The following is a 27,500-nucleotide window of genomic DNA, read 5'->3' as shown; positions in this document are numbered from 1 at the left end:
AAACACCATTTAAGGCACAATAGCATACACAAGAAACCTCCTATGATACATATGATACACCAATAAGAAGGAAATTTTATGACAATTAGATTAAGTAAAGAGAATGCATCTAATTCTTTCACCCACCACGCTTTGCTAGTCCCTCTCGTATAGCCCCGAACTCTCTCTCTCTCTCTCTCTCTCTCTCTCTCTCTCTCTCTCTCTCTCTCTCTCTCTCCTATCGACTTGGCCTGCCACGACCTATCTGAAAAACGACTCGCAATTTCTCACAAGTCGTCATTTTTCATAACGAAGTCAATACCCGTATGAGAAACCTCCTTTCCCGACTACCCATTATTGATGATATTAAGGAGACTGGTCGCTGATAGGTAAAGAGAAAGTGGAGAGAAAAATAACGGTGAAACAGAAAAGAAGAAACGAATACACTAGAGGCCTTAGATGAAAAAGAAAAATGAAATTTTCTAAACGATGTGCAAAAATCAAATGACATAGTGCTGGCTACAAATAATTTCTCCGTTTCATTTCTAGCCAATATCGTGGTTCAATATTGAAACATTTGAAAAATTGTAACTCTACAAACATCGGTGAATCGAGGCGCAACTGGAAGTAACAAAGACCCATAAGTCTCAATTGCAATACATAAATCAAAAGAACCATAAAAAGTTCAGTCCGATTTCTAGACAAAGAAAAGCATGAAGACAGCTCATTGGTTGGAAAGTAGAGCATTATACTGTTGGAAAGTAAATAGTAATTTTTTTTCTATAAATATGGGATTGTAGAATGCAATAACGACAACAAAAACTCTTGCAAAAGTAAACGTCACGGTAAAGATATCCTTACATTTGCAATTTCACTATGATGATCCTCATAATACTATCATGGTATGTGATCATCATAATACTATCTTGGTATGTAAAAACCTATTTTGCTATTATAATAATAGTAATAATAATAATAATAATAATAATTCATCCTAATGTCAGACTCAAAACTGTTAGCGCAAAGGGTGTGGGAGTCCAGTTGTATCAACAAGGGCTTTCACAGTCCAGTGGCTTAGAAAACAACCATAAGAAATAACCCACACGTTCGGATATACAGCTAAAAGTCTCCAATAATAAAGGCAAATAATTATAAGTTCTCTTTTATGTGGAAATTTCACAAAATTATGAAGTCGACACATTAAAAGACTTAACATTCTTTGAATTATCACACAAATATACGAAAGATGTGGGAAAAAAATTCATACTTATGAAAACCCGATTTTTTTTTTAAATGCATTTTGTAAATACTTTACATTATAGTCTTTACGACTTAGTATTCATTCTTTCTATCATACTAAATAAAAATGATTAAGGATAATTCTCGCTAAACGAAGTACTATGTCAAGTAAGAAGTACTATCCTAAACCGTGGCAATAATAATAATAATAATAATAATAATAATAATAATAATAATAATAATTATAATAATAAATTATCATTATTATTATTACCATTATTATCATCATCATTACTATTATGATTACGCTTGCAACGAAGATATTATGCACCGTACAAATTAGAACCACACACACTTCCTAAATTAATATATCATTGCAGGCTAATCAATTGTTTCGTGCGCTGAAATTAAAGTAGCCAGAATGTTTTGCTTTGCGAGACGAGACGATCTCATCAAATTAAATGCAAGAACACAAATAACACCTTTTCCATTTACCATAAATTTAGATTGCTAAGAGTACGTAATTTTCTCATACTTAGAGAGAGAGAGAGAGAGAGAGAGAGAGAGAGAGAGAGAGAGAGACAGAAATTCTCGATTTAAAAATATATACGGGAAAATACTATAAAAGTTAAACCTGTTGCTTTAACTCAAAACGCCATATAATTATACATGTATTTGTTAACAGATATTCTGAAATAAAACGCAACTAATCCTTGGTCGACAATTTTATCAAAATTGGCGGAAGTTACATAATTTTTGGACATAATCAACAATAGCACACTAATTTATTACAACAGTTGTTATTTCAAAGAATTTTAAGGTATAATGGAGAAGATTTAAAACTCTTTAGCCATGTAAAACGAAATATATAGTTCACTAAAGAGCACCCTGTACACAACAGTCTCTTTCCACACCTCTATTTTTAAGGTAAAAAGAATGGTGGAAGTGCATAAGACGCTCTTGGTTGAAAAATAATAGCAGCATAATGAAGCATATTTGAGTAAAAGGGTCATAAATTGTGTTGCTGTGGGCTGGAAATTTTCTCTGTTTACGTATTGTTATTTGCTCGTTCCACGAACTTTGGTATGAATAGGCAGCTTCAGTCACGTCTTTTAAGCATCCACCTCTCGGCCATCAACCCCCTCTCGCATGTGCAGTTTTCTTTCCCACCTCCTTCTTCCTTAAAATAAGACGATTTCTAATATCATCAGGCCTCTAACCAGCATTTCAACCTCCGGCACTTTTTGCATTCCTCTCGGCAAATAAGTATGAAGCACAACCCTTCACTCACCCTCTCACCCATTGTTTATACAGTATGTCGATTTCCTAGAAGAAAGCCTTTAAAAAATCATAAAAGCCTTCAAAGGGTCATCACAAAGGGCAAGAACACGCTTTTTCCTTTGAAATTGTTAATTCATGACTTGAATGCCTGTGACTAATCAGCTGATCTAAAAATCTTTTAGAATACCCAAGTTCCATTACCTTAGATGACGGTGTTAATGTGAGATGACCTACATCGAGAGATAAAATGCTACTTTAATTTTACAATAAGAAAATTGTTTCCAACAGTTCAAAATGTTATGCGCAGAACGTAGTGAATGTAATCTCTCTAAGCTCTGATAATGGCTGGTATATATATAATAATTGGTTTATTGATATATATATTATATATATATATATATTATATATATATAATAAATGAGAGAGAGAGAGAGAGAGAGAGAGAGAGAGAGAGAGAGAGAGAGAGAATCCAGTACATTCTTATATCGGCATTGCAAACTCTTTTATAAAAAAAAGTCTTTTACATAAACTCAAATCACCTCACTGCAAATACTTCCGAATAAAAAAATAAAAAATATACCATCAAGAGCTCGGCAGCAAACATTCAGAAGTGGAATGAGGAGATCTAACAAAAGGAGAAGGCGTCCCACGGCCATTTATCATTTCCACAAAAATTCACAGACGCCACAGGGAAAAAATACGTCACCCAAAGGCAAGTAAACTGGAGTTCCAAATAAGGGAGAGATATCCATTCTCTTCTCACTGTTATTCGACGTAGATTTCTCCATTAATCCCAAAGGTAATGGTGAAAATGGAGCCCCCTAATGAAAACTAAAGTCACGCCTTATCCCTCCGCAAACGCACACAGACTGAAAACAGAGAGAGAGAGAGAGAGAGAGAGAGAGAGAGAGAGAGACTCACATGGCCCATTTATTTCTATCGCTATAATATCTTACGGAAATGGAGAAAATAACCATAACATTCAATTATTTTTCTTCTAAGCCCGCTGAAACTCATATGGACCATTTCCATCCAATCAGCCAGGGCTATTTTGAATCTTAAAAAAAGAATATTATGAAGCGCAGCAATCTCTCTCTCTCTCTCTCTCTCTCTCTCTCTCTCTCTCTCTCTCTCTCTCTTTTCTGCTCACCTATCATTCGAGGTAAAATGGAAAGAAGAAATACTGCCTCGAATTATGCATTTAAACAATATATATTTTCTTTCAGATTGAATCTCTTTCCTTCTGAATCAAACAACTATCCCCACACAAGTTGAATTAAAGCCTTAAATCTGTAATGACTATTAAATTACCTACAATGTAAGGGTAAACTATCCTCCAGGCTGCAATGCATTATGCATGGGCGTTTGCAAGAGCAGGCAAGACATTGCCGCAGATCCCGGAGCATCACACGATACAAATTGTTGCTGAAGGCATATGCGTCTCTTTCGTTTTGTATCTCATTAAACTGAGGAGTAATAACAAGTTGGTCATATACGGAGAATATCGAGGTTAGGGAGGGAAGATGCTACCCCTTAGGTGTAGCCGTGTTCATGAAAGAACAAAAAGAACTGAAACAAATGTGAAAGAAATAGGCTAAAGCCATTATGTAAATATCAAAATGAGATTAACTACATCATGGGAATTTCTATTAAAATCTCTCAATAGCACAACCCGAAACTTCAGGGGTCAAGTACAACACTGTAATTGTAAAATGACTAGTTTCCACTTGGTAAGGGTAGAAGAGACCCTTTAGCTATTGTAAGCAGCTCTTCTAGGAGAAAGACACTCCATAATCAAACCTTTGTTCTCTAGTCTTGGGTAGCGCCATAGCCTCTGTACTATGATGGCCTACTGTCTTGGATTATAGAACTTGTGCTTGAGGGTACACTCAAGCACACTATCATATAAGTTTTCCTCATTCCCTTGCCTTACTGGGCTATTTCCCTGCTTTTCCAACTAAGGTTGTAGCTTAGCTAATGCTAATAATAATAATAATAATAATGCAATCGAAAAAGGCAAGAATATCACAAGGAGAGAAAAAAAATGGAATGATTTTTCTTTGTGATGAAGATTGAGTAGGTGCGAGGGTCATTTCTAAGATAGTCTAAATTCATCCATAAAACACATAAATCACAAGCTTTACTACATCTGTGAATAAATTGTAAGGGATAAATTGCTTTAAAATTATTCTTAAAATTACCTTCCTTTCTTACATACCTGTAAAAACAACTTCTTTTTGTAAAATATTCTTTCAAATAAAATGAACAAAGATAATTGTCTTATATCCTGGAAATGTCATAAAAAAAAATATTTGTTTGCAATCAATTTAATAAGGTAATTCTTCAACATCTAACCGCAACTCCTAGAATTCTTCAAGTAAAAAAATTCCCAAATATCTATAACTTCACTTTAACTTGAGTCATTTTCCATTCATGGTATTTTTCTTGTCATAAGTCCTTCGAAATACATAGTATAAAATACCCCGAACTTTAGTACCAGTGAAATTAGGCAATAGGATCGAAGATACGCAGTATTTTATAATACCTCCCAAGCTTTCTAACGCAAATTGAATCAGAATTTACAGGGAGTGAAAGACTAAATACAGTTATAATTCTATAACCGAGTATTTATCTAATTAACTCTGACATATTAAATAACCAAATTTATGAGAGTATGTCTTGCGTTAAATTTACAGCCCAGAGAAAAAGGGGTGTCGTTTACGGCCATGTTAAGATTACACCAAAGGACCTGGAAGCAAAACCGTATAGTTTATTGTTGGGAGTAATCACTGGCGTCCACAGCAATTAAAATACTCACGTTAAATCAAGTCTAGAAGACACCACTTATGGATTTCAACGTTTAGAGCTTCACTGGGAAAAGTTCGAGGGTAAAAAACTGGATAAAATATGGTCATAAAATATGAGAGAGAGAGAGAGAGAGGGAGAGGAGGAGAGGAGAGAGAGAAAGAGAGAGAAGAGAGAGAAAAGAGAGAGAGAGAGAGAGAGAGAAAAGAGAGAGAGAGAGAGAGAGAGAGAGAGAGAGAGAGAGAATCTCCAATAATGATTCTTGATTTAATGAGGAATTTCCGCTAAGTAATTATAAATTTATCTTCTTCAGAACCCATCACTAGCACAGATGAGAATTCTGATATGGGAAACAACTACCTTCATGTGCATAGTTAAATTACCCTATATATACAAATATTCAGCAACAATTAAAATGCTGATAGCTAGTTAAATCTATTTCGGTGTAAAAATTATAACGTGCGAACAAGGAAACAAAACTACGACTTTTCTTGCAAACTCTAATCACAATAAAAAAAAACAAGTATTTAATATATAAAAGTCAGTAATCTACATTACTAATTTCATGCTACATTTTTTTAAATATCAATCTATCCCTAATAACGATTGATATATTACAATTAAATCGCCAAGGTTTTCTTTTGATCTCTAAATCAGTTTTCTGTACTTCATTTTTTTCTCCAATTCTTCCATAATCTCATGTGCACAGGTAACGTCTCCAGAGTAATGAAAGCCATTTACCACCTCGAATCTCCATTCTATTCAACCTCACCCAAAACACAATGCCGAAGGCACTCCTCAGATTAAAGCTATTCTACCCTCACCCCAACCCCATTATATTTACTATTTCCTCGCCAACTCCCAAACCCCACAGCTAGCTCCCTTGGTTCCAAATTCAAGACTCCATTTCGTAGATTGCAGAAACACAAGTTCGTTCCTTTTCATATCTGTAGTTTAGTTGATTCTCTCTCTCTCTCTCTCCTCTCTCTCCTCTCTCTCTCTCTCTCTCTCACATGAATTATAAATCCCTCCAAATGCAAAAAAATATCTAATAACCCAATTAGTTATTTCTATTACAAAAAATTATCGTTCCTTGTCATCCATCTCTCTCTCTCTCTCTCCTAGAAAGAACATTTTCGTTCTCCTCTCTCTCTCTCTCTCTCTCTCTCTCTCTCTCTCTCTCTCCAATGAATAAGAAATCCCTCCAAATCCAAAAATATCTAACAACTCAATTAGTTATTTCAATTATAAAAAAATAAGTTAAAATGAAAAAAAAAATACAATCTAAGCAGCAAATATATCGTAACGTTAAAGTTAAATAAAAATCAAACATGTCTGAAAATATTTGAGTAATAAATCAATTCTATATTACACATAAAGAATACGCTGAATTCCGAACAAATTAATCAAAATTTCCTGCTATCATAAATTTCCCAAATACAAACTTTAGACAAATTCCAGTGAACTACAGAGCAAAGTTTCGTAAACGAAACTGAAACAACTTAGTCAGTGCAATGATTCTCGTGTGCATTCATCCGATAAACAATGAGATGTTTCTAATCGAAAATCATTACTAAGAGTTTTGCTAGGAATGAATTAACAGTAATTTTTAGTATTTCGAAACCACAACATAAAATTTCCCCTAGATTTTTCAACTTTACTTCTTGTATGGGTCGCACCAACAATGCATTAAAAATCTAAGATTTTGATTTTAGTTGTACCAACATTGTACCTTTAATAGTTACATCCCCTCTCCCCAACGAATCTGTGTCCACGCTTCCAAACAGTAATTATTTTCCACCCTCAGACTTTTCCCTCTCCCCCCACCTAACGCAAACAATGCCCGGGGAAAAGATTACAGACCGCAACAAAACTGATTTAAAAGCGATCATATTCAAACCTCTCTCTCTCTCTCTCTCTCTCTCTCTCTCTCTCTCTCTCTCTCTCATCAATTTTCACCTTCGCAAATCCTAAAGCTAACGGCGTGGAAATTACAATTCTTCTACGCCAACAGCATAGTCAGTCTGTTTCCCAATTGCCCTGACGATGGCTGCGTGTATTGCACAAGCAAAAGTAAAATTCAACCATAACCCATTTGCAAGTTTTTTTCTACCTCTCAAGGGGTTATTCTTCCTATATTAGAAACTTTAAAATGGTAGTGAAAATCTATATTTCTAGTATTACATACTGGTAACAATTTGTAGTAAAATCCAATTTTACATCATATTCCCTAAAACAAAATCAACACCTTACAAAATAAAATATCCGTTTAAAATCGTTAAATTAATACAAGAAGGACTCCAGATTTCCCTTCATATACTAATGAACTTCAACTATTAGTGTGTTCTGGTCAAGTATAAAAAAAAAGGTTTCAATTAACCTTTTTGCGAATCTCAGACTCAAACTAATAAAAAACCAAGCAACATTAAAATGCATTCCCGCTAGAATGGGAGCAAAACCAAATGGAAATAAAAATGGAAAAGCTCAGCAGCAGAAGCTAGGACGTGTATAAGTGAGACCGACCTAACATAGTAAGCAACGCCCACCGGTCATTTGACCATAAGCACCGCCCACAAGCGCCCACAAGCACCAAGAGTGTATTTAAAGCTATTTTTCTCATAAATTTTTCTAAACTATGCAGTTGTTATCCTAAATCAATACATAACTAATCACATTAATTAAATAAAATCCTACTATTTATATCATACATATGAACCATCATAATGTAAGGCGTTAGAATGACAAAATCCTTTTTTTTTAACGTTAGAATGACAGAATCCTTTTTTTTTAACTAAGTTAAAAAGAAATCCATTTGAATAGTTTAAATTAAAAAAATAAAAATAAACTGATTCACGTTCATCCAATAACAAGGGCTCAATTTAATCCTACATTCCAATCAACGTTCTATTTTCCAATACTCACGACAGGATTGAAGTCGACCTGCTCCCGTAGGAGTCGCTCCTCGGAAAGGGAGTACCTGGCGTCGTGGGTGACTGCATCAACGGGTCCCTTCTCCACCTGGTGCTTGATGGCCTTGTACAGCAAGAAGAGGGCCGTTCCCGCATCACCCTTGGGGAGAGAAACCTTTAAAACTTCGCCTAATAACCCTTATCGTCATTGCTTGACTGGGGTCATAAAATTCACACCAGATTTCTTTCCAGCAAAAGCTTTCAGTTCTTGATATTTAAGCAACACATAATGACTTTAAGACGTGTAAGAGAGGCCCTTAAGATAACTGCTCAAGAAGAAAAAAAAAAAGAAAAAAAAAAGTAAATGGATAATCTTCTGAAGCACTGTACCGGAAAACCATCAAACCTCATCATTGCATTTTACAAACAGAGAACAATTAAGTTTAAGAAGCCTACCTTCAGATAACCATACATGCAAAGAGCCATCCAATTGGTTAGCATTTTCTCCACGACGCTCTCCGTTCTTCTAAGCATCAGCTGCGGATGTTTGGTTGCAGCTGCCGCTGACACCAATCGCAACATGAGACATCTTAATACTTCCGTTAAGTATTCCATTCGGCCCATTAGGAGAACGGTTAGTAAAGATGCTACATTTACTCTGAAAAATATTTAATACAATTTTCATGAGCAATATTGTTGATATTATTGTCACTAGTAATAGTATAAATATTTCTAACTGCCATAACTTTCCTTTATAGAAATAGTGAACTGTATTCCACTAAAAGACTATAGCTCCAAAACAAAGAAACAATATCAGTCGCCAAATGCAAACTGCTGTGTGCGGTCATGTATGGGTCTGAAAATCTCTTCCTATTGGCTATATGGCTGCAACATGCCAATGTCAAAACCGTATCCTTTTCAGTCCGAAAATCAAAGCCGGTTAGAGGATATTTCCCATTAGAGTTAACAGGTTCTACATTCGTATACTGGGGGGACCGATGAAAAGAAGATTGCCGCTAAATATCCTAACAATACGGAGGCACAAAATAAATCACACCTTCAACAATATAACTGACAAGGCGGTTCCATTGGATGTCCACAAGAGAGAAGATAGGATGTTGCAGATACAGTAAACTACGTTTTATTTCCTGTACTGTTTTGTACATTATGTACGCATGCAGTCTGCTTTACGCATGAACATTACAGTGTCTCTTATAAGTTTTATCAATTTCTACATTTGAATATCACCACATCACTTTATTTGATGTGGGAAATTCTTTATGCTTGAGAATTACTACAACATAAAAATCTAACTCCAGAGAAGATATTGCCTTGACATATCTTTATTCTATGGATATAAATATGAAACAAATACTGGTACTCACTTGTCTCGTATGTTGAAAGACTTCTGTGATTCGAGGGTATCGATGAAAGATAATAGGAAATGTTTGTTTCCTATCAGCTGTTCGAACTGCAACATGGCCACGTCATAGTTCGTTCTCGCACCGTGAGATCGACCCTGCAATGAATGTGAATAATTGCATGATTAACATAGAATTAAAATAAATTTGAATATTAACTTTACCACTGGCAGGAGTCTATGATGACGAATGCTGAGTTACAACGAAGATGCAGTTATAGAAATTGTTAGTTTGTAGTCTCTCAATAAAAATTTCAAGTACTTACATCCCATATTATGGATTTCAAATTTTAATTTCCTTGTTAGATGTCTTATATACAGATCCATTTCATATCTCCCTTCACAAATTACAAATAAAACCAACAAATTCCTTTGTACCAAGTGTACCATGAAAATTACATTTACCACATTATGCATTTATAATCCAATTAATAGCTAAACAGACTTTCCATAAAACAATTATATAATCAACCAGAACTCATAAAAGGTCATATACTGGCAGACAATAATTCTACTTTACAAATAACAGTAACATTAAAAACACAAATACAGTTATAAAAAATTTAAGAATAAACACGCTGCAAGTAAAATACGAATAATTTTTTTCCTCACAAGTCTCCCTAAATCCAGGATTATCATTACACTTAGCGCTAAGCCCCAGGCAATTTAATACAATACTCTCCTCAAAAATTGTTTAAAAGAAACAGGTTCTCACTGGATGGATAAAAATGAATGAAGGAAGGGATTATGAGACTGTAATGAAATTAAGCTGGATGCCAGAGAGAGAGAGAGAGAGAGAGAGAGAGAGAGAGAGAGAGAATGTAAAGGAATGTGAAACAGTCGCAAACACAAAGCTTCAAGATGATAGAACTCTATGATTAACGATTGCATGAAATGTTTCGTAGAGAACATTTGTCCACTACTGTGTGTGTAGATATATATATATATATATATATATATATATATATATATATATATATATATATATATACACACACACACACACACATATATATATATATATACACACATTTATACATATATTTATATATATATATATATACACACATATTTATACATTATATATATATATATATATATATACACCGCGTCTTATGAATGGTGTTATACATTGCCTCATGGAAACCCTAAGATTTCAAAGTGGCAATAACTTTTTTAGCCTCTCCTCAACCCCACTGCGACACAACAGTCGACTAACAACTAGGTACCTAAATCCCTACTGATTTAAGTCGACAGAAACATAGTGTATTGTACGAACTAAGCTTATCATATCATCCTACGTTGTCCGATTATAGAATCGACGGGACATCCATCAGTTTGCAAATAGTGTTTCCCATCGCTGCGAACGAGAGAGAGAGAGAGAGAGAGAGAGAGAGAGAGAGAGAGAGCGAATTCTCATTCCAGATATATTCCCAAGCTCACCTTGCAACAAAATTTGAGCGAAGACCACCACTTCACAGGCATTATCAATAAACGGGCCTCATTTGCAACAAGAACTTAGGACTGGCGTGCGTAATACACGTTGAAATGAACGTGATTAGAGACGACAATGTACAGGAATAGCTCACAATCTGCAGAAAAGCCGCAGACATCCGGAGAAAGAATACGCAGAAGGATGAGACAGATTTACCTTTGATGCGAGGGATATGAGATGATAATAAGGATAATGTTTTTCCCTGCATTAAGGTATCACCTGAGTGCTATTGGGAAACAAATATCGTCGTCTGTGTTTTGGAAGTAATGTGGTATGATAATGATATGGATGATGATGATGACGATACTAGCATAACGCAAAATGATTTTTATGCAATAAAATACTTACAGGAATAATTTCTATAAAATAGAAAAAAAAAAGGATATTCAACATACTTTCCCGGCAGTAACAAAATGACGACAAAAGAATAACAAAAATTATTCCGGACGAATTACTTTGAAAAGAAAGGCAAAGGGTTTCACAACGAAGCAAGAAATAACGTAATAACAACGAGAAATTAATTCAATTGCATTAAAAACCAGATCAAGCCAAACAAAGGATAATAATAAAAATCTTTCGATAGTAATGATGTGAGTGGCCGTTGGAGAGAGAGAGAGAGAGAGAGAGAGAGAGAGAGAGAGAGAGATTGCTGTTGTGTGTGGAGCCTTACCAGTGATCCATCATCGCCGTGACAGCGTGACACACTCCCACAATACTGTTAACGACACTCCTGGAGGGGGTTTTAAAAGGGACAGGAAAGAGGGAGTAGGAGGATGGATGGAGGGAGGGGAAGAGGCTACTATAAAATGCCTATGCTCTCTCTCTCTCTCTCTCTCTCTCTCTCTCTCTCTCTCTCTCTCTCTCTCTCTCTCTCTCTCTCTCCCCAAAAAAATAAATTCCCATCACTGCGGCCACTACACTCAACTCTATTAATTAATACATTACTGTTTTACCAACGGATAACATTACTGCAACAAAATGGTACAAGATATAAATGCACTTACGTAGCTATTACTCTGGATAAAACCTCCATTTAGACCATTAAAGCTATTAGCTTTTAAAATTTCCAAAGAGCAGTTAATGCCATTCTTTAAAACCAATTATACGGCGTTCCTGCAGAAAATCCCTGCAATATCTTCCGTGGTAATGTAATTAAGTCAAAGCGATAGCGACCAGTTTAAAGCAACAAATTACCTAGTTTAAAAGTGAAGAAACTCTTGTATGTAACACACTTCCATTTATATACACCATTTTCAGTCCAAAGATTTGTTTATAATTTGGGACATGCGGCTTCGTTGGGGCCGGAAAGGCCATTCTGCGCTGAAATGGAATAGGGAGAAACCTCGGCTGTACTTTATAGTAAAAGTCAAAAGTTAAGGAGCAAAATACGAGGAAGGTAAAGTAAACGACTAACAAGGATTGGAAAGTGGAGGTTGAAGTAAGAGATAAATTTATTTATGAATCCCTATGAGGAGCATACAAAAACTAACGCTTGGAATTCTCTCTCCATTAGTCAGGAGAGCTGAAAAGTTTATTCATAATAATGAATATAATTGACTAATAACACACCTTTTTAACTGGGAGGCCATTTCTTAATATCACCCCTCCCCCCGGGTGGTAAATGTTGAAGCCTAAGGTTTTGTTAATTTTTCAAAACTTGGATAAAGAGGTTAGACTAGTATTATATGAGAGAACTTGACTCTATGAGCAACTTTCACTCAGTAAATTATTCCATAAAAAGTCTAATTTGATCTGCACAGGGTCAAATTGTTAACATTATTGATAATAATGGCAACGAAAGACAACGTGCTTGTGCAGGTCAAATGAGGCATTTCTGACAATAGTTTACTAAACTAAAGTATTTTCTTAGTCAAGCTCTATCTTTTATGACTTAGTCTTACCTACCTATTCCAATTTTGCAAACTTAACAAAATCTTAGGCTATAACACTTCTTAAAGGGGACATAAGATTTACATCCCAAATTGATTCTAATTAGTTATTTAAATATCTTGTACTCAATATTATGAATAAACCCTTTCTGTTATCTACTACTTTCTTTACTACAAGAAACGGCGGATAACCAGATGCAACTCGCAACAGTATTTCTGTTTAAAATATTTTGAATTGGATTTATTAGATTTGGGTTATATAGGAATGGACTGGATTTATGAATTTAGGCTAAACAGCCTGGTGCGAACTTATGAGGTCATTCAGCGCACAAGTGCACCTAACGTTAAACCCTATAGTTTAAACTATGAGGTAAAAGTTAACAGGATTTTGGACAATAAAATGGAATAAAAGAAGCAAGAACAGGGGTAAAGTAAATGGATATATAGCAAGAGCTGAAGGAATGCTGCTAAGAGGTAATACTGCGTGGTTTACAATGACATCACTAACACCCCCGATCTGGTAAAAATCCTTGAGGAGTCAATCAAACAAATTCATAAGATGCACGTGACCATTTCGAAAGGGTTATAAAAGGTAATAAAACATGTAGAGTTTTCCGTACAACTACTATCTGATTATTATCAAAATCATGTCTTAAGATCGCTTAATTCGTATACACTTATTACTACAAAGAATTGCCATGTAAAAAAAAATAATTGATACAGAGTACGTTAAACTAAAGTCAAAGTAGATAATTACATTAATAAATGAAATTGAAAAAAAAAAAAAAAACTAGCATCAGGGTGGTATTTGACTTGACAAAACAAAAAGGATCAATTAAGTATAACAAATATCAAGTACATACACAGAATTGCAATACCAATACCTCTTCTCTCACGTTCTAAAACGTTGATGCACAAATAAATGCTGAAATCATTCAGTCATCCATATCAAGATCAATTCATAACACATTTTCGCAGATCAATGGCATTTTAATTCATATAAAATAAGTGCATGGAAATCAAAGTGAAACTCAAGAAGAAACTTTGTTTCAGAGTTTTAAATCTAATGCTATGGTAGACATACAACACCACCCGACCCCCAAGAGATCTCGAAATAACTGGACATTCAAGAAATCCTCGAAAAAACAGAAACGACTATTTTAAGGAAAGTACGGAGGTAGTGAGGTAATTCTAGACAGGCGACCTGGCTGAGACAACCAAGGAGAATGATGGAAAAAAAAGTAGACCCATTTCAGGATTATTCTTTACAGTGAGAGTTGGATTAACACATGGGGCAGAGCTAACCCAAATATTATCATAAGGTGTCGCATTACAAGTGCGAAGACATAAACGAAGATTATCCCCAAAACCGTGAATTCCAAGGACTTTGCCGATCTTGAAGACACGCGCAGGAGAGAGAGAGAGAGAGAGAGAGAGAGAGAGAGAGAGAGAGAGAGAGAGAGAGAGAGAGAGTACACAAAAGTTTGGAATACGTTGAAACAAGACACTGTGGCATTCTTTTTCCATTACGAACATCAAAAGGGCACGTTCTACGGCTTAGAATATTTGGGAGGTGAAGAGCAGTTTGTCCGATAAGTTTCGAGATATGAGAGAAGGTCAGGTTACCCTTCGTCGTATATTTACGCCGTGAGGAATATTTCACACAGACCCATAAATATTCAACTTCACTGCAAATAGTACATGAGTGCATCGCTATAAATATCACCAAGCACATAATACGTTCGAAATAATAAATTAACGTTGGATCTTTACTCACAAAACAGTAATGAGCGAAAGGCAAATTTACAGAGGGAGTCGGTCTAAGTACATACCAAGCGTAACTCATTGACAACTTCACCACGAAACCCGTAGTCATTAGCAATTGTGCTTGCTAACATAACACGCCTATTCGTTGCATTGGACATTTAACGGATGTGTGCTATCAATGCAAAGTCTGCTTTTAGCGAGGCGACCCAGTGTGAGATCACCGCTTGAAAGTTTCAAAGCAAAATTCAAAAAATGATCCCGTTGTAAAACCGAACAGTAGCTTCTTTAAACTACAAAAATGAAATACCCCATTTCAATACTTTTTATGGAGTGTTCAATTTTAATAGTATTTTCTTCAAAATAAAGTAAGATCTTATCTCCAAAGTGTAGAAAACACAATTTTCTAGTTGCTATATTTGTATTCCATTCACAACTAAATCATACTCCTCAGACAAAAAAAATGTCCAGTAATAAAAAAGAAAATTATATATAACAAACAAAACCAACATTCTCCCAATATCAAGAAATACCACACTGCCAGACTTACGTTATAGACTTAAAATTTTCATGACAGCCATAGAAAGACCCAGTATATTCCGAAGATTAACAATGACTAATTGCTACAATAAAGCTAATGCAGACTCTAAATTTAATCCCAGTTAAGGAAAAATTCTCGAGATAACGAGGAAAAATCGTCCCATATATCTGGAATCCGAACAACTGCAAAATGGGCCGATTCAGCGAAAACAAGAAAGATACATTAACGTTTTAAAACGCTAAAAGAGTAACTGCTTTGTTATTTAGGACCACCAGGATATACTGCCGTCGGCGACAAAAGCGAGGAAGTTTCACCGAAAGGACCGAGCCCGAATATAGTATAAAATACCCATTCAGGACATTACGGAAATTTGTGACTGGGATGGATATATATATATATATATATATATATATATATATATATATATATATATATATATATATATATATATATATATTGGTCATAACTGTATTAACTAGGAATGACCTGACAAATTATCCTTATAATGAAGAGTATAGTTATCATAACTTACATATTCGTTTAGATCATTTATTTAACCTTCCTTCCTATATACACCTTATCTAGGATGAACGTACAAATAAATTCCCGACAATGTTCAAGGACACGAAATTCTATACAAAATTACCCCCCCCCCCCAAAAAAAAAAAAGGATACAGTCATACACACGAGTACACATCATGCACGAGTGCAACAGGACATCGCAAATGGAGATTAGCCAAGAAAAGCACAGACTAGAACGCTGCCTGACAATTAGCAAAAACATAGTAGAGAGCGCGCCGCCGACTTTCCGTCGTAAATTGAGGCTAAGACCGAAAGCGCAGGGGGCCATTCTCCGTCGCAAGCTCCTTCCTTCTCGGCGAAACCCATAAAATAAAATTATTGCTTCCTCTCACTCTTCCTACATAAACCATCTGCAATATTCTCTAAAGACAAAATCCGATATCAAGAATGTGGAGGGAAAAAATATATACGTCTTTCTCTTTGTATGTTACCCATTAGCATTGACCCAAATCTTTTCCTTCGTGTAATTTTAACAATGCTTACGAATACAATGAAAAAAAAAAAATATTTTCTTACTCTGGAGACCAAAAACTTTCTAGGAGATATGCGAGGAGGGGGGGGGGTTGGCATCTCCAATTAGGGTATAGTACCTATGGAACATCCGAGTGCAATAAATACAATCTAGCTGGACCCCCAGGAATCCCTGAGTGGGTGTTTCATCACCCAAGTCCTCACGACAGTTCTCCTGCTGAGATGTAAGTGTCCAAAACTAGGGAGCAGGTAAAACACCCCTAGATAGCATCGTCATCCACAATATAAGTAGGCGCTGTCTTCACATTCTTATTTGGTTTATTTTTTGTCGTATACAATGGTTTTCGATAATTCGTGCTGGCCGAGATGTTATTAGCTACAATGAGGTCACATTTTTGTAAATATACTCATAATAAATATTCAATTGCTCATTTCTGTGGTAAACCTTCAAAATGACAAAATTCGAAACATACATAAAGATCAAGTCACAAACATATGCAGGAAACAGGCAGTCTATTTTCTCGCTATAAAAAATGAAAACTTTACTTCCAGTCCTTTTATCTCATGCCCGACAGATAAAACTCGAAATGGAGCCCGAGAGCTAATTGCAACGTCTCTTTCCCACCCTGTAGTGAGATATGGAATCGCCCCTTCGAAATATCAAGGAGGACCATAAACAACGCCCAGAACGATCCCTTCAACCCTTGGGAATAGCCCCATCTGCAGGCCAGATGTCACCCCGATCGCTTGTCTGGAGCAGTTATAAATGGCACTTGAAGAGGTCATCAAAACGGCACAGACACACCACCAGGTGTGACTCTGTCATGTAAAAGCCATTAATAACATGCGAAAATTCTAACGCCAATAATACAGTATGAGAAGGCTTACATCTAACTACAAGACAATTCATTCCAACACAGACGACGTTTGCATATCAAGAACTAAGCTCGGTTTGAAATCTCTTTCTGGTTACATTCAACTTTACCGAAGTGATATTTGAAACTGTGTCAAATTCTTCTAGATTTATTGGTCTTTAGACATCGTTCAACTTGTCACATTAAATTAAAACTTAAAAACACTCAAATGAAATAAACAATGATTCAACGATATATTTAATCATTTAGTTTCATATGACCGTGATAATTAGCAGCATATTAGTAAAACGAAATTTTTTTTTTTATTGTTTAAAGAAAGCATTACTTCAAACAATGTAACAGACTTCCAAATATTTTAGCTCGGTCATATGACCTTTCAGTTATAGGTTTAAAAAACTGAAAATAGAAAAATACTCATTTTCAAACAAAGCACACTTTCAGAGTCCTACCATAATTCCATTACAATTTCATTGAGAGACACCCAACACAATTAGAATATCCAACTACTGAATGTAAACAAAATTCTGTATGGAATAAGATAAATCAGAACCTTAAAATCCTTTTAGGAATTTGAATTCGTTTAAGAAATTATCAAATCCTTAAGCTACCAAAAGAGTTCCAAGTCCTATTTAAAGAACATGCAAGATTAAAAATAAACAAGGAAAACAATAACCATGACATCCTGTAAAAGCATAAATACATCTAATTACTTTAGGGACCTGATGAAAATAGCACCTTGGCCCCCGACTACTGAGGAACGACAGCATTACAGCCGCAATAACCTAAGAACAAAGGACTACCGTAATAACTACAATATAATAACCCAAGGAGAGGGGGCGCGTGTCAAGAGCGATGGGTTACTCAATGGAGGGTAAAATCTGGGGAGAGGGAGCCTTCTATTCTAGGGGCATGTCTCCCGAAGTGACGTACTAAAGACACGCGTTTAGAATATGAGAGGGGGGGAGGGCTTACCCTTCATGGTTACTTAAAAAGAATTAAATGGCGAATGGGGTTATTAACTACTGCATAAATGGAGACAGTACATTCAACGCGCACTGATTTATTTACTGGCGTTACCACGTTGAGAGAGAGAGAGAGAGAGAGAGAGAGAGAGAGAGAGAGAGAGAGAGAGAGAGAGAGAGAGAGAGAGAGAGAGAGAGAGATATTCTTAACGAAAACAGAGAAACTTTTTACTAAACAGAGAAACTTTTCCTCCTAAAAAAGAAAAAAAAAGAAGAAAAGCAAGCGTAACAGGGATATTCTGTCGATCACATAGCTCTCTAGGGTATCATTATCGCCCCTTCGAAAGAGGCTTTTAATACGCTAAGTGGAACATAAAATTTGGATCAGATTAATAGTAGATGTATTCAATCCCCTCTGGCATTGTGTCCGTGTCTCTCCCCCCCAAATTCAAATCCCCAAGTATGTCTTTTTTTTTTCTTTGTCATATCAAAGATGTCAATCGGGATAACTTTTACCACAAGAGCGATGTTATCTCGCTACTTATTCTGTGGATGATTATTTCATAAACCTACTTACCCTGATTTCTTATAATTTATGACTTTTACTTACATAATGTAAAAAGTCGGATCAACGGCTAAAATAACTATCTGAGACTACACTTCTTACGAAAGTGTGTTACAAAGATCATTGCGATATTTTAAGCAATAGGCTATGTAAAGCACAATTTCAAAATCCCACGTTATATTCTAACCATGAATAGGCATAAGATGCATAATAATACATCCAATATTATTATCAGGTTAATTTCCTGTCAAAAATAAAAATTTTATTTACAACAAATTTAGAAATTTATACATATATATATATGTATATATATATATATGTATATATATATATATATATATATATATATATATATATATATGAGTGTGTTAAAACAGCATATAATTAACATACTCCCTCAATCGTTAAAAAATTACAGCCATTTCAAAAACCTTAAGAGGTCTAAATGTCACTTCATGTCCTAGTGACCACATCTCTCTACCCACCTTAGGAAGGATCAGGGTGGACAAGAAATGTTTGTGGCCAACAAGTAACTTTTTTTTTTTTTGTCTGCTTACACATTTTTTTCCTTTTGTAGCTATGTAAAAAAATAATGTATTATTTTAAAGTTATGAAAATTTATTTTTTAACAAGTATGTCCTAGTTTGTCACGCACCTTTTATAACTTTTACAGACATTTGGAGCCTTGGCACTATTCCTCATAATTATATAATTATATTTTCCCATGTCCTTTCAAATCATTATACAAATTCCTTGTCCTTTCAATAAGTCTACCGTTTCCTTTAAGGTACGTTGTATTTTCCAAAATTCCTCTTGACAAAGTATATTCACCACTCCATACAGGGATTTTGCTAAGTTATTCGCGTCTTCAGCGGCCCCTAAGCTTCGCAGTAAACTGCGACCAAATTGGTATAGTGGTTGTCGCCTTATCTTGCCTCGTCTAGTATATATATTTTATTGGCCACCCTTCTTAGGGGATAACCCCTACCCGCAGAGAGATTCATAGTTGGGGCTACACCACCATTACCAACACAACAGCAGCACTCCTTACCCCACCAGAGAGTGGAGGGGGGCCTTGCAAGATAAGAGATACTGCTGCGGTAGGTGGCTTTATCAGGCGGTTGGGGAAAAAGGAACATGGTAGGAATTTGACCTGAAAGTCTACAGAGCGTCAGCTTATTGAGTGTCACCTCGATCAGTTATTACGAATTGAATCAATGGCGAGAATGGGATACCAGAAAGCTAAAAGATGCGTCAATATAAAAAGAATACAAAAAGGGAAGCTATAAGTTATATCACAGCCATCTAAACAATAACTAGAATTGAATGAAAAACTAATAACAGTTCTCAAAGTAATGATAAAAAAAAAATCAATTACATTGACTAAGCAATAATTACTAAGTAACTTCAAGTATCATCTGTGTTTAAAGATTAATTAATTTTCTTTTAGCATTCTGTATTTTACCAATAACATCATATGGTCACTAATTGATGCAATCCGTAGGGGAGACATTAATATCACCAAATGATGGCGACAGCCTCTCTGTGCTCTTTCCCTCGAATCTTTGCTAAAAAGGGTTAAACTTGATGAGGCCTACGACGCTCTTAAAGAGGCTGCTAATCAAGCCTTATTGAAGATGTGAAAAGGTCTCTTGCTTCACGCCGGTCCAATTAAAAGGAAAAAATAAAACACCCACCTGGGACACTCTCCCTCTCTCTTATGTGCACACAGATGCCCCTCAGGGATAACCCTTGGAACGGATATTGATGCAAAACTCGCTCAACCCCCACAAAATCCCATCACCAAAGAACGCTCAGCGTCTATAGCCTCCTTGATTGCACTAGTGGTCTTCCTTATCAAAATCAGACCTCGATGACTCACTCTATACTCTCATCTACTTCTAGTTTGGGTTTAGAACAAGGCACAAAGAGAGAGAGAGAGAGAGAGAGAGAGAGAGAGAGAGAGAGAGAGAGAGAGAGAGAGACCCAAACCGATACATTAAGTAAAATAGGTGTAAGAAAATTGATGCTGAAGATACTAGTTAGGAATTTCTTTTAGAAACTGAAAGGATGCTCTCACGGTATCTGATTTATTGGCACCCTCTATCCCTGGGACACTATAGACAACGTGGAAAGGGAAGTCTGAAGATACCAAATATCAATACCATGGAACAGAATGAGAAAGAAAGTTTGGGGGAAAGGTACAGCAGGAAGTAATAAGGAAGTTTGTGAAAACAGGAGGTCGGGTAACAGAGAAAGGGGATTTGCCTAATGAGTGTTTGCACAAGTCAAGATGGAGTGTCTTCTGCCCTCATTTCACTGGCCTCCGCGTACCCTTTCTCGTACAAAAATTAATTACGAATTACGCGCCTACAGCTTAATCTCCGGATTCCCACCAGAAGAAGGGCCTGACTATTCATTAAATCTGCCATTAAACCAATACGCCCACCCGTATTACGGTCACCCAATTAGGCACTACAGATTCAACCAATAACACTCCAGTCTTTGACCTTTTCTGGGGAAGGGGGAGGGAGATGGCATACGTCATTAAAGGACTTGTTAATTTTCATTGATTCAAAACACCATGCAAAAAGATTCAGGTTAAATTCCATATATGCGAACACTCGTTGGTATTAAGACAACAATATTCATTCGTACGTGAACTTTAGAGATATTACATCGCGACCTTTATTCTAAAAATGGGTAATCTCATAGCTCAGAATGTTGTAATATATCAATAAACATAAAACCTCTTATTCCGAAAGTTTTTCTAATTCATATTCCTGTGCAGATAGCTGCAGGTTGACAATATTACTAGTCTTCAAGGTTAAGTATTCTAATGGTTTTCATGATAAAATAAAGTACTGGTGTTTACGTAAATTCATTAATCACTTTGATTTTAGACTTTCAATTAGACAAAGTTGTAATAACAACAAAAGGAATATCATCAACATCATAAACAAAAGCTATTTGCGTAACGAAAAGCTCTGTTCTGAACTGTAAGTGCACCGCAAATGCAGGGGCATTAAACCGTTGCATGACCCCTCGTACAAAGAGATTAACGACCTCATTAATAATAATGGAAGATAATCAGCAAAAATCGCGAAGACAAATTAACATTATTTACCAAACTCATTCACGCGCTATTCATTCTCCTTATCTGATTACGCGAGTCTCCAGTTGTAATTTTCGTGATCAATTTTGCATTCAGTTCACTGCCATGGTATCGCCGTGGCCCTTTCATCTTTTACGTTGCAAATTTATTTATTCATGCAAATTGTATTCACTTAATTGAATTTCCACCCGATACTGGCTGTAACGTAATGTTTTCGATTATCTTTTCCTTTCTGCGTTTCTAACCGAACGAAAAATACATTTGATTATCGCTTAGGGCATTTCCATTTCTGCAAGTTGCCAAAACCATCTCTTTTCAAGTGTTTCAAACCGAAACATTCCACTTTTTTCAAAACAACTTTTCATTCTATTATTCTTTTAAATAACCCACTCTCCTCTACGTCATGATTAACTAAGTGAAGGGCCTAAGGAGTAAGGTGAATTGGATTATCCCCCCCCCCCCCCATCATAAATTCATTTAATTGATCCTTACCTTTGGATCGTTCAGTATAGGATGATCGGCCACTCCAGGAAAGAATACCTTCATAACGTAACTTCGATGGTCTAAGGTAGGTATTCCAGAGGACTCCAGATCAGCTGTAAGGTCGGTCATGTCCGTCTGCAGTTCGGCAAAGGCTGCAAAAGAAATTTGAAAAATATAGATAAATAATAAGTAATAACCATATAAGGGAGTACGAACTTACAAAACAAATTACATAAATTAGTACCAAAGCTGACCACTGACATTGAATAAACGTTTGAAAATTTAAAACGCTCTCCCAATTTTTTTTTTTTTTTTGGCGATGCATTAAATTTACATAAAAACATCCACTTGCTTAAGAAACTAAGTCCATCTAAAAACTGTCCGTCATCAGAGTTATTTTCTTCCATGATTTCCATTATACGTATTTAAGCTTCATCATAAAATAACAATTTAAAAATTCAGTAAAGAACGTCACATTAGAGAGAAGGTAAATCTTCAGCATTAAAAATCAATTACCCAATAATGGTCAACAACACGCGATTTCAGTAGGGCTCTAAAGCCTCTCTCCCAATACCTCATTTGGCCACCAAACATGTTTGAGTCTAACTAGTCATCAATCAAAGAGGTAAAAGAAAACTTTTATGTGCTTCAACCAAAACACTTAGGGATACAAGAAGCAGCACTTGAGGACGAATACATCAGGGATAATGAAAAGAAAAAAAAAAGAAAAAAAAGAAAAAAAAGAGGCGTTAACGCCACATTAATTCGAGAGAAGACGAAAGAATTTCCTTTTATTTGAGGACACACATGGCTAAATCATCCTTGTATATTTACGCTTTAATCAAAATATACTAAGCATTTTAAAGGGGAAAATCTTTACAAGTTTTATGTACGAAAGGAACACGTCAGCTGCAGACAACTCTGCTTACATTACGTAAAGAAAAATCAAAATCCAAACACTAGCTTAGTATTGGGGAATCGTAAAATATGTTTTTAATATTATGTTTTGAATCATCAATAATGTTTCAAGCATTAACCAGCTCATACTATATCATTAACATCATTAGCAAAAAAAGTTAGCAATGTTCTTACCTTGTTTACATTCCGTTCGTACATGGCTTTCAAGGCTATCCATTTGCAACTGCATGAGCTTGTAAACCCTCTCTGCCTGCGATGATTTCCTTCGGTACACAGCCAGAACGACAAAGGAAGCCAGCACCAAGAAAAGAGCACCGCCCGCCAATCCAGCAATGCCCTCAGGGGTCAGCGGGAACCTACGATGCCTTTCGTAACGCAACACACCCAATGGGAAGCGCAAATACTTGCCCACATGCACAACTACCAACGGGAGACGTTCGTTTGTGGCAACACCTCTTTCGTCAGTAGCATCTGGTTGGCCTTCGGGAGGCGTGCATACCAGCTGCGTGGCCGCCAGCGACGTAACATTGCAGATGGCTTTCCCTATGGTCACACGAACGTCACTCTCGTCCGATGCGTCGTTGATATGCTCTCCTTCAATGACGAGTGTGTCCCCTTTGTACAGCTTGACGCCGTGGGGGAAGGTGTAATACAGAGGATTCGTGACGTAGGTCAATCGTGATCGAACACTGGGGAAGTGTTTACGAAGATGCAGTACAGACGTGACGCCATCCATGACGAACCCAACGTCCACCACAACTTCGTCACCGTCGTGATCTCGTCGTCTAGGGGATCTCTGTGACTTGTGCGATCTTCTGCTGCGACTTCGTCGCCTACGTCGACGTGATGATTCATCGTGGGACTCCAGTATTGCCAGGAGTGTATCTCGATCAAGTGGTGGTGACGGACATTCCATCTGATCAGGGCTCAAGACGTGGCATGAAGAAGAATTCAGAACGCGATCGTAAAGCAAGACGGTAATTTTCGGGGCTTGAATGGCATCGAGGTACGTGCCATGGACGGTAATCAATCGGCCTCCGCCCCAGGGGCTCCTCAGTGGTTTCAGTTCAAGAACTCTGGGATCTGGTGTAAAAGTAAATGGTGACGCCAGTGTCCGATGAGCACCATCAACAGACACGGTCAACGTCCGAACTTTGCTTGGAACTTCTCCACTCTCTTTAATAACTCCGTCGATAGCGACATCGGAGCCTCTTGAAGTGACGCATACCAGACGATGAGACGAAGACTGCGTCTTGTTGACGATGCAAGGGAGGCCGTCTAAGGCGGCAGATACATGGGATCCCACATTCAAGAAGCGGCCGCTGATGGACAGCACAGTGCCGCCAGACACAGGACCACGTGGGGGATCCACGCCTGTTACGGTTACGTTCTGGGGAGAAAAAAAAAGGTTATGGTTACTGGTTAATTTTAAAGTTACACTTCATAATAAAAAAGGATGAAAATGATGGAGAGTACATATAACTAAGCAACTAAAAGTATAAAAAATAAGGGAGAGAGAGAGAGAGAGAGAGAGAGAGAGAGAGAGAGAGAGAGAGAGAGAGAGAGAGAGAGAGCGGGCGTGTACTTACCGTATAAGTAAATTTCACTGTGGACTGGGTGGTTCCAGCGGGCGTTGTAACAACGACAGGGAACTGAAGGTCAGCAGACATAGGAACACCGTGCCGCAAAGGAGCAGGACTAGTTCGGCAGGTGATTCTGACAGACACCTGGTAATCATGGACGTGGCAAGGGACATCGCCAATGTATACGTTGTTCCTGACGTCCTCTTCCTTCAGACCCAAATTACTACCTTCTATGGTGACCAAAGTGCCTCCTTCTAGGGGCCCTGCCAGTGGCTGAATCTGTACATAAGAAAATAGGAATACATTAATGAATAGATATACATTATCATAGTTCTTTTCATGGTGTGCTGTGGTAATTAAGAAATAAATGTAGTGCAATGAAAACATTTAATTTCGTAAATGTTAAACAAATTAAGGCTAAACAATGGTAAGAATAAAGAATGAATAAAAAGTTATAAAAATTTGGCATCCAATGGAAATTGAGATGCGAAGTGTGTAACAGATTTTACAAATAAAGACCTTATAGGAAATCTCACAGCATATAAGATTATTCAAATCGTTGATCAGGGTGAAAGTCTGAGAAGGACAACGAATGTGGAAAAGAAAAATTAGCCGGAAGCCTAAATAGCTATCCCCCCTCCCCTTCAAAGGAAAAATGGTCTAGAGTACACCACGTCCACCTCATTAATAACCAAATTTCCACCGTCTTCATTTAACATTCTCAAAGGCGTATGTGCGTCATTTCCACATTAATATTCAAACGCGTATAGCAGCAATAGTGTACGAGATCTCCGAACAAAGGGATAGGATGAAAAACCCCTACATAATTCTTAAACTTGGACCATAGCTCTGAGAGAGAGAGAGAGAGAGAGAGAGAGAGAGAGAGAGAGAGAGAGAGAGATCAAACAATGAGTGAATAACATACAACTGGAGAGAGCACACTGAGACGGGTAGAAAAGATGAATAAGGACAGATAAAATCTCTTGATGATAATTAGGGAATCAACATCGTTCAAGCTCCTGACAGCATGAAAATGGAAGGGTGGAAAGGGATGGTAAAAAGGGGAAATATGGAGTTTAACGCGGGAAGAAAGGGCATTTCCACCTATGGGAAATGGGGGGGGGGGGGACTTTTCGCCAGCTCCATTCGTGGCTCATCCATCACATATCCTCCCTCTCTTCCTGTCCCTCCCATATGCCACTCCTCTTCCCTCGAAGCCATTACATCACGTGTGTTATTGTACGACCTGTCACCCTCCAACAAAAACAACAATAACGATCACTAAAGAGCAACACCCGTTCTTGTGTCTCGTTTCTCTCCTCTATTTCCTCAATAATTTGGGATATGAATTTTGTAATAAATAAAAAATATATCATCAATGAAGAATCAAAGCTTTTTTTTCCTTTACACAAATTTCTTTAGTAATGCTTAAAAACCTATTTGATAAAATGCTCCACCATTAAAAGCAATCGCCATGCTAAGCTTAGAAGCATAAATACTTGAATTGTGTAAACACTCCCCTTGGCACAGGAAACTTTATCTAACTATAGGTAAACAAGGCAATTTGTTAGTTAGCGTGCCAATCACCATCACTAAAACTCAGCCATACTAAAGAAGCTTTTAGATATATCAATGCCAATGTCAATTTCTTTCATTGAAGGGTGATGGTATAATTTTACGTTTTAACATCAATGCATTCATTACTTCTAATCAAAACACTTTAGTAAAAAATCTTTCTTTTTCCTTTTAGGATCATAATTACATCAAAGTCCTTAAAACGTGTTGGTCAAAAACACAATTAAATGGTAACACATATAAATATGAAAAGCATGAACATTCTTCATGAACACAAAGGAAAATAATACCACAAATTTTAATATTCCGTACACTAAGCCTGAAATGTGAGTGTACAGGAGTAAAAAATAACTACAAAAAAGGATTTTGGAAAGTGAAGGGTCACGTGGCAAAAATTTAGTTTTTCTCTCTCTGAGTTCTCGGCATCATCCATTCCAACATCACTAGGAGCCCAAAAGCATTCCTGTCACCTGGCCCTGTTCCCGCGCTTTTGACAACTGGAATTATGATGGTAAGAATATAGGAATGGCCTCCAATATTGCGAATGGAGAACCCCCTTACAACAATAGCAGTGGCAGTAACGTGCCTATCTACACACTCAAAAGGCCTGACTTCAGAGAACCTGGATGGGTTTGTTCATACAATTCTAAATGTTACATTTTACTATATTTTTCTTTACTGAGAGAGAGAGAGAGAGAGAGAGAGAGAGAGAGAGAGAGAGAGAGAATGTCGTCTTGAATCGTTCTGTCGTCAAAAAGCTCTTTAATTTTCTTTACCTACAGGCAGGGCCAAATACGAAGATTTAAAGCCGACCTTTACCCTTCCTTAATTAAACACAGGATACGACATTTTGTTAAGATAAGACAACAGTGTAAGGGCTGTTAGCTCCTATCATAATACCTTCCAGGGATATCTTACCCTTTCAAAATTCTTTAAAAATAAGTTCCCATTGTATCAAAACGTGTTAATCTTCGGTATCGGAGCTATATTAATTGGTGGGGGGGGGGGGATAATTTATGAAAACAAAATCATTTGCAGATTAACACATT

At 36.7% G+C, this 27,500-nt stretch overlaps 1 protein-coding gene across 6 annotated transcripts in view; it reads right to left on the bottom strand.

Annotated features, from left to right (window-relative positions):
• PlexB (plexin B) overlaps positions 1 to 27,500 on the bottom strand; it is a 447,139-nt gene that overhangs the window by 23,793 nt on the left and 395,846 nt on the right. For all 6 annotated transcript variants that reach the window (XM_068358836.1, XM_068358833.1, XM_068358837.1 and 3 more), the window contains exons 9-14: positions 24,883 to 25,155; positions 23,468 to 24,683; positions 22,385 to 22,527; positions 9,599 to 9,732; positions 8,670 to 8,871; positions 8,227 to 8,373 (exon numbers count right to left, since the gene is read on the bottom strand). In XM_068358836.1, the coding sequence (XP_068214937.1) occupies positions 8,227 to 8,373; positions 8,670 to 8,871; positions 9,599 to 9,732; positions 22,385 to 22,527; positions 23,468 to 24,683; positions 24,883 to 25,155 (2,115 nt within the window). The remainder of the gene's footprint in view (positions 1 to 8,226; positions 8,374 to 8,669; positions 8,872 to 9,598; positions 9,733 to 22,384; positions 22,528 to 23,467; positions 24,684 to 24,882; positions 25,156 to 27,500) is intronic.

The sequence above is a fragment of the Palaemon carinicauda genome, chromosome 35 (genome assembly GCF_036898095.1).
Source record: "Palaemon carinicauda isolate YSFRI2023 chromosome 35, ASM3689809v2, whole genome shotgun sequence".
Lineage (NCBI taxonomy): Eukaryota > Metazoa > Arthropoda > Malacostraca > Decapoda > Palaemonidae > Palaemon > Palaemon carinicauda.
The sequence above is the reverse complement of the archived record's forward strand: the minus strand, read 5'-3'. Positions and strand labels throughout refer to the sequence as shown.